Raw genomic sequence first — 8,498 nt, 5'->3', positions numbered from 1 at the left:
TATTTATTAAAATGCTCTCCAAATCCTTACAAATAAAAGGTATTTAGCTTGCTTGGTCTGTAACCTTGGCAACACCGCACACACACAAGTGAATAAAGAACATTTTGTCCCGCTGCAACTTCTGTGGGACAAACCTTATTAAATACCCCTCAGATTATACAGCTGTCTGATGCTAAACTTTCGAAATGCTGTTGCAACCCAATGTTAACATAACGGAGCAGACAATGGCTTCTTTAATGGAGGACCACAACATAAAGGGCCCGACTAGTCACAAGGCTTGCTCAGATGACTGGGAGCTGTTTTTATCTGTCCCATCTTCACATGCTAACACACAGCAAACAGCCTGAACCGAACCGCACTGAACTCTTCCCTTCTGGCTGGTTGATGGAAAAACACATTCTTGGACAATTTGAAAGATACACACTGATAAATCTGCACAGAGGTCAGGGGTCATGAGCTGCACATCTTTTTGATTTATTGGCAGAGGGTGGACATCATGCTGACACGAGATAAAAACAAAGCTACAACAGAAACTTTGACGCAAACACAAAAGCACCCATTATTTTGAGCTGTAGACTAGATCAAAGGTTTGAGTGCACAAGTGTTTTAAATATTTGTTTAATATGATTTAATTTCCTTATCATCATCAGCTTCATAATGTTAATTCATTTACAGGATCTGCCTGTTAATGGTGCTAATAGCAAACACCCAGCCAGCAGCAGTAAGGCATTCGGAGGCACGGATCATTGTTCACGTCACAAAAAGATCCCTCGGCCTCTGGGTGCTCTTTTTTCTCTCTCTGTGCCCCCCCTCCTCACTCCCCCCTCACTGCCTCCCTTCGTCCTTCTCTCTCAAGCAGCCCCGTGGGAGCGCGAGGGTTGAAATGACACACAGTGGCTGACTGTCGCCCAGGGGCCTGTGTTCTGGCCTTGGCTGGCTGGATCTGTGTGGCAGCTGGTGAGCCCGCTGCCCTCTCTCTGGCCTGCAGCATCAACAGTGGTGGTAGTGGGACTGATTGGAGCCTCACTCTGATCTCTGACTCTGGGGCTGACGCTCAACTGCCCACACGACTGGTGGTGAGGAAGTGGATGCAATCAGGAACACACACAAACACACACACACACGAGTGTCCAGTGAAATGTCTGGGAGTTGCATGTAGAAAAACATAAAATTCTAAGAAAACAAACAAACAAACGCTCATGATAGGGATGCGAGCTGAGAGACTGCCTGAATCATCAGGGCAGAATGACTGTGGTCATTACGGGGTCATGATGTTGAGCCGGCGACCACGTGTACTTGCTGAAAATGCATTCAAACGACCTAAAGGAAGCCGCTGGCGCTAAAGACATAATGTAATATGTGCCAGTTAAGTAGCATCTCTGAAGGCTTCTTTTTATACTCGTTATATATCATCGCTCAAATTAGACAAAATAAATCAGCATTCAACCACATGTATAAATAGAAACAAGCAGCAGTTTCCTGCAACCCGGACAGCCTTCCCTTTGAAAGCAACCGAACAAACATTCTGACTTCCAAGTCAACAGAAAAGTCAAGATTATCAACAAAAAGCATAAAAGAGCAACTTCACATTTTTTCTCCGACAAAACTGAACACGGGTTAAGACGCCACACCTCTTATGAACAGTGTTGAATGAGTTAAAGTCAACAGCCAATGGGACTGGACAATGACATTTTTGTTTTGTTTTAAAGAACATGAACATAACTTGATTTTATTAGTTAGCAATCCTTTAATGGAGCTTCATTGCACCTAAAACTGTTAGGTTTTCTTTTTGCTCGTTACTGATTTTCCTGGTTAAAAACATATTGTAGGAGATCCAAACAGCAGGCAGAGTTAAGACACCGGGTCAACACGTAAAAGGCAGGATTCATGACATGAAAAACTATATGGAAACGGGATGACGATGTGACACACATTTAGCCCAGGTCCAGTCCAAAGGACAGATGAGATTGTGACGAGTCAGGCTAGGCTGGTTTGGGGGCGGGGATCAGGTCTCAGTGGTGTTTGCTGGTGTAAATTTTGTTCCTGAGCACAACTACGGGAGGAAGGGGGTGCCGGATGCCCGGGTAGTGCTGAATGTGGTCGAACCATCGGGTCACATTCCCATACTGCTCCTTCTCCTGGATGGCCAGGTCCGCCTGAGTGAGAGAGGAGAGGTTCATCTGATTATAGGAAGAGAAACATCCGCCACCACATTGACAGCAGCAAATCCATTCATACAGCAGTGAAAGACGGAGGGCCTCATGCTTTAATATCTTAAGGAACTAAACAATGTCCCATTCAGTCAGCGTCGCCAGATTAGTCGCACACCGTGTGATTTGGACCAGTGGACACTTTGTTAATTTAATGGTGTAATAAAGAAAATGTTCTCTTGCTGTTAAATGAAATTACTTTTATTTTGTTTCCGACTACTCTGAAATTGTATCTTAGTTCCTGGCAAATACTGAATACCTTCTCAAGGCAAACCGATCACAACTCGTGACCACACGACAAACCATAACCTGTCGGTCACGAGTTAACAATGTTTCATTTTACAGGGTCACAAGCAAGTTCGCGTCAAAACACATTTCCCTAAAATCTATCAATGCAGGTGGCAAACTACAACCTAATAAATCCCAGTAACGGAACACATCAGCATGTCCTTGGATTAAAATCGTATTTGACGTGTGCCTTTTCATTATCTCATTAGCTGGAATGTGGAAATTCGCCACACAGACAACCATCCAGCCTCAAACCATTCTACCATCAGTCAGGTTTAATGTTTGCGTCATGTTGTTCTCCATGAATTGAACATCAGGACAAGCTGTGGTTTAGGGTTGGGCTAGCTGACCCTTGTCCCCGAGGTTAAAAACCACACTGATTGCGAACTAAAGTGACGCTCTTCTGCCTGGTGGCGGGGGCCAACCTTCCATCTCCGCCACAACCACTGACATCTCTCAACATGTGATCTCTCCCTCCCTCCATCTCGTTCCGTCTTCCCCATTTCAAACTTACTTGTCCCTGGTCTGAGGCTAAAGACATCACTTTGTGCCACATCGCTTTAGTTCTCTGAAGAGAAGTGAGAATGTGTTTATAACCCGTGTGTTCATTGCCAACTTGTTCTTAATGCCCTTCGGCCATATGACTGGTCTAATTGTGTGTTGTGCACTGTGACAAATTACTTATTAAACTTGTGGTGTGATTGAAGTGCAGGCTGATGGGGAGGGAAAAGGATGGATGGATGGAATCCTTGGAAAATAGTGGTGAAAATGGTACAGAGATAACAAACCAGTCACATGCAGCCGTGAATGTGCAATCAAAACACAACTTTGGAAAACTTCCATTCCAAGTTTACCGTCTTTATCTTTGTGTGTCAGTCATTATTAGTTACACAAAGCTTCAAATGTGTGCTAGTAGGGCACCTAAATGAGACACAATTCATTCACTATTGGTAATTGGGTTGAAATTGATCTTTTTTTCTTTCTTTCTAAAGTCACAAGCCATGCATCAACACCGACCCTCATCCGAATCTCTTTTCACAAACTTGCATCACTTGAAACTCAGTCGACGGTTCAGCGACACATTATGGTTGTGGTAATAATAAGCACTTAGGAATCTGAATGGTGTGACACCTAAAAGGTGCGGAAGTGAGGACAGAAAGGTAACTTACTATGAGCGGATGGATTCCATAGAACATGAAAGTGTCAGCTAAGGTGAACTGGTTGCCAGCCATGTAGACCTTGTCCTGCAGGTAGAGGTTGAGGTCCTGCGAGAAAAATAAAGCAAATAAGGTCAATGTATGCATGTGAAAACACACTTGGGTTCACATGACAGATGAATACATTATACACTACTTGGGAAGAACATTGTATTTATATGAATGTAGAGCTTAAAGAAGCTTTACGAGAGGCGGTGTTGCTGTTGGTCATGACTAAACGCTGTCGTGGATTTATTGTACGAGTCGACTCTTTTGTGAAAAAAAAAAACCAAGAGGGAAAAGCAAAGTAGTGTGCAGCTCTGTAAAATTAGACTTTAATGTTATATCTGTATTCTTCGCAAAAAATGTGACTCTCTTGATGGACACTGCACACCCAAAGGGTCGTATGTATGACAGCAGGTTTGTTAACCTATACATCTGTGGGTGCGTGAGGTAGCTTTTTGATGTGCGCGTGTGCCTCTACTCGCTGTGCTATGTGGGTAAGAATAATATGTAACCCGAGGGGGTTTAGCGTCTCTCCCCATGGCTGGCGACTTAGCACAGATGCTGTACAAAACAGGCGATTCGCCGCCGCCGCCCAATGACTACAACTCTCACTCGCAGATCTAATGAAGCCGGTCCTAAACTTGGGCATCGCGATGTGTGCGTTTCTCAGTCCGTGTCTGTGTGTGCAAAGTCGTGCATGGAAGTGCTGGTCCCAGGGGAAGGGACCATCTTTAGCACTTGTACATTGTGCGAAGGGAACACGCCACGCACAGAGAGCATCTCCGGGGCAAATGGAGTTATTGTGCGGCAAGAGTGGGTGATGCCAAGCAAGGCATGAAGACTGCAGACTTCCTCCCCTTCCACTGTCGGATCCTTGCTCTTCTTAGCCTACAGCCATGGAGCTGAAGCCCAGTCGAGCATCAGAGGAGAGGCAGCTCTCTCCTGCCCCGCCCCCACCCAGCACACATGGAGCTTCAAACCTGGGTACCTCTCGTCCTGACCCCACCTAAACTGTGCAAACACCTATTAGTGCATTCGGATTAAACAATGCCAGCGAAGTTCGCAACAGAATTCAGACAAAGTACGATTCTACAACAACAGAGTTTGGGGGAAAACACTTTGAATTCAAGCCAATACAAAAAACTGTGAAATAATTTGTCTCTTGAATTGCTTTTTTTCACCCTTTGGGGACGTCATGTACGGGCCAGAAAACCGCAGCTGTTCCCTTTTTTTTGGTGCTAATAAATAGCGAAGATATGTTTACATTACTATTGCAATTCCTTATGTCTTCGGGCCCATTTCTTTCGGGAGTAGTTTTCTATAGCTACTGCTGTCGTGATAGTCCAGGCACCATTTTCTGTTGTGGCTGCTTTTCCACACGGACTTGATCCAGATGCAGTGGCCTCACTGGATTTACAGTTCCAACACAACTTTCTGGTGGCCGTGGGCCTTCAGGCATCCATTACTGTTGATCTATAAGAACCTTCAGAATTACATGTTGAAAACCATTAAATGCTTGATGAACATCTCAAATTAAAGTAATTATGTTTTCTATCTTTCACATAGGTGGTGATAAAAACAATTGCAGTCAAGATATTGGTGGTCTCCTTTGACTTAAGACAAGTGGGAACTGGCCCATAATTGCCTTTACGTTCGAGCATTTGCTTCATAAAACACAAGTTTTATGAAGCAACTCCTGTGGCGGCCGGAAGTCACTCAGCACTAGCCGAAAAATGGTTTATGGTGGGGTGATAGACATTCCCCAATATTCAGCTACCCTTGAGTTCGGGGCCAAACTGGCCTTCATTATTTATCATAACATAACATAAGTGACAAGATGTTCACTTCAGAAACAGGCCTCAACTTGAACAACTATGAGTTTCTTATTTGCATCCTGGGGTGAGAAAGTTTAAGAAGTCTTCCAGTTGACAGTTGTTTTTTTTCCATCTCCGGATAATTTAATGGGAGATGACTCGGACAGGGGGCCACGGGGCAGGCACCAGAACTGAGCTGCTCAGGGCGACGTCCTTCTGTAAGTGGCACCATTAAAATATTTAAGAGGCCTTTCCAGATAACACGCTGCCGCACAGCACGACTCCTCAGTCACAACAGTGTGTCACGCTGAGAAGTGCGCCGACACACCAACAGACAAACAAAACGCACACTTTGATGCTGACATGACAGTGCCAAGAGGCGCCTAGCGTCCGGCAGACCAGTGGCTGCCGATCCATTTCACGCTGACTGGCGTCAGGCACATTAAGGCATTTGTCTCTGCCGTGTGGGGGCCATGTCACTGAAGGGCCATACATCAGTCTGTATTCCTGTCGCTTGCACTTTAACAAGACGCACAGTGGCCTAGCTGGTGGACAGAGAGAGAGTGTGAGAGAGAGAGGGAATGTGAGAGAAACTGAGATGCTGTGGCGCCTCTCAAAGGTAAAGAGAATTATGAAATATTTTCATCTTCTTCTTCTTACAATCATAAAAAAACAAAAAATAATATAAACTGAATTAGCACTGACAAGCTGGAAGCAAAAGCTTCATTCATGCGAGCTTGGCATCAACCAATACATTCGGATGCATTTGAGTCTACAGATGCGATACAACAGCTATTTGGAAGAAGAAAATATTCCGAAGACTTCTTTCAATATACGCTTCTCTACCTTCAAGATGGTCTTATTGTCTTCCTTTGTGCAGCCATCCAGCTTAGTGACTCTGTACTCCAGCCACTGCTGCACCACAGCCCTGCTTTCGGCGGAGTCTCCCAGCAGCTCCAGGCGCTTGGCCTCTTTCACCAGGTGACACGCGACAGTCACCAAGCCTACCACGGGAGGACCATTGGTATTCTGTAGCACAGGTACCTGCATGGAGACATGAGAGGTGGGGGTGGAGGGGGGGGCAGACATTTAGACACCAGCTGTTCCTTTATTTTGCTTACATTTTGCTTCAGCTCCAAAGACAGCAAACATGCTCCCTTGATATCTTTAGATATATTTGGCTCTGAGGGAGTGTTTAAGAATGCATGTGATTATCAACGTCTCACTTGAGAAAATAAACTAATTAAATGAGGTTGAGAATGTAGGTTAATATCCAGATGAGTTCTTAATGTGGGTATCCCAAAGCATTATTGTTTGCAAGTTTTCGCATACATATTAATTAGGCTGTGTTTGGAGTAAAGCGGACTCGTCTTCTCTCCTCCATCTTTCAGTCATCAATACGGTTCAATTCATTTCACAGTGGTCCTCCGTACAGCGTGACGTCACACTCCTCCCTCGCTTCACTTCTATTGACGGGCATGCGCACAGCGTGGGTCTGTTTCCATTGTGCCGAGGTGTGGAACTGAGACAAGTGGCATTACAATGTTGCTGCCTGGATTTGATGCATCAGCCTCACCGATGAAAAAAGATCACTGACAATAAACTGATAACACACGGGGGATTTGTCACGAGCATGCCCGTATTTACAACACACATGACTCGCGTGTTAGCATTATCTAGCTAGCTGCTGTGTCCTATTTACAATAGTGTACAAGCTTATTATGCAATAATACAGCGTTTTAACGGCTAAAGTGAAGTCCGCAAAGAAGCATGGTCATGTCACCTTGTTGTCCCCTTGTGTACTGTACTTGTTCGGCTTTTTCAATCCTAAATATCTCTCCAGCGACGATAGCTCCCGTAAAGCCATGTTTCTGACTGTCGGAGGGGCGATGCAGTGTGCGTGTGACCGGATTGGGTACGAGTCTCAACTCCCGCCCACTATAGTTTGACTGACTGGAGAGTTAACCAATTGAACAAAGCTTGCAGGTCTTGTCTAGTACGTTGCGTCAGTGAATGAGCCGTCATCAAATATAAAATAAAAATAATAGACATTTTAATCTGAAATGTATCAATATTAAGGAAATGCACCTCTTTCCTATAAATATATATATATATATATTGATATACTTTACAAAGAAAACATTTACTTGAGGTCATCTGTCGTTATTTGATCTGATGTGATTTATGAGAATGTTTGACCACATACTGCAACTACTTATTTAATTCAATAACATACATACCCTATCAGTACAGGGCTAAACTCTGAAATCCAAACCTCCCCAGCAGTGTGGGATGATCTGATCAAAAACGAGTGTTACGCAATGCTGCCCGTCCATCGTAACAAGCTCACCTGGATGACAAGGCTCGAGCTGATGTCAGCCAATGCAGCAACACTATACTCAGATTAATATTTTTTCTCTGGATCTTTGTTGAAGTTATTCAAACCGCAATGAAATAAATAAAAAACAGGGTATGGGAGGCAGAGGCTGGGGAGTCTAAACTGAAGCCCACTGTGGCGTACGCCTGTGGTTTTCCTCCTGTGATGTCAAAATGTCTTCTGTAAAAAAAGCTTGTTGTTAGGGGCCAACAACAATATCCATTTCTACATTTATTCGTCCATATATGCCACTTTAGAGGGTAATCATTTTTTTCACAACGACCACATCATGGTATTGAAATTACCTTCAATTACCTATCATGGTATTGTTCTGTTCAGCTTGTAATTACAAGACGGCCACTAAAAATATAAATATATCCTCTGTCTTTTACCCATTTGTCATCATCATGTGGCCAGTATTAATATTTTTAAATATAAAAATGTTTAATTCTGCGTTTCATTGCTTCAACTACACAATGGACCTATGGTGCTGTCATACTTCTTGTCATACCTCTGCACAACAGCATATCTAATAAATCAGGTCAATTATGAAAATCAAGCTCACTCTGTATTAAAATCTATTAAGATAACTATGAATACCTGGCTC

General features: G+C 43.8%; 1 protein-coding gene across 1 annotated transcript; it reads right to left on the bottom strand.

Annotated features, from left to right (window-relative positions):
* Positions 1-450: 450 nt before the first annotated feature.
* On the bottom strand, positions 451-7,428 carry eef1e1 (eukaryotic translation elongation factor 1 epsilon 1). Its single transcript, XM_034560449.1, has 4 exons — positions 7,298-7,428; positions 6,361-6,558; positions 3,668-3,763; positions 451-2,156 (listed from the first exon to the last, which is right to left on the bottom strand). Exons 1-4 carry the CDS (start codon positions 7,379-7,381, stop codon positions 2,013-2,015), a joined length of 522 nt encoding a protein of 173 aa, XP_034416340.1. The 5' UTR covers positions 7,382-7,428; the 3' UTR covers positions 451-2,012.
* Between the last annotated feature and the right edge of the window lie 1,070 nt (positions 7,429-8,498).

The sequence above is a fragment of the Cyclopterus lumpus genome, chromosome 20 (assembly GCF_009769545.1).
Source record: "Cyclopterus lumpus isolate fCycLum1 chromosome 20, fCycLum1.pri, whole genome shotgun sequence".
In the NCBI taxonomy this organism is placed as follows: domain Eukaryota; kingdom Metazoa; phylum Chordata; class Actinopteri; order Perciformes; family Cyclopteridae; genus Cyclopterus; species Cyclopterus lumpus.
This window is presented reverse-complemented; position numbering and strand designations above follow the sequence as displayed.

Coding starts and splice junctions, on each gene's coding strand:
- eef1e1 (XM_034560449.1), bottom strand. CDS start 7,381: ATGGCTTTACGGGAGCTATCGTCGCTGGAGAGATATTTAGGATTGAAA. Junction 6,559..7,297: donor GTACACAAGGGGACAACAAG/GTGACATGACCA, acceptor GTCTCCATGCAG/GTACCTGTGCTACAGAATAC. Junction 3,764..6,360: donor ACAATAAGACCATCTTGAAG/GTAGAGAAGCGT, acceptor TTTTTCTCGCAG/GACCTCAACCTCTACCTGCA.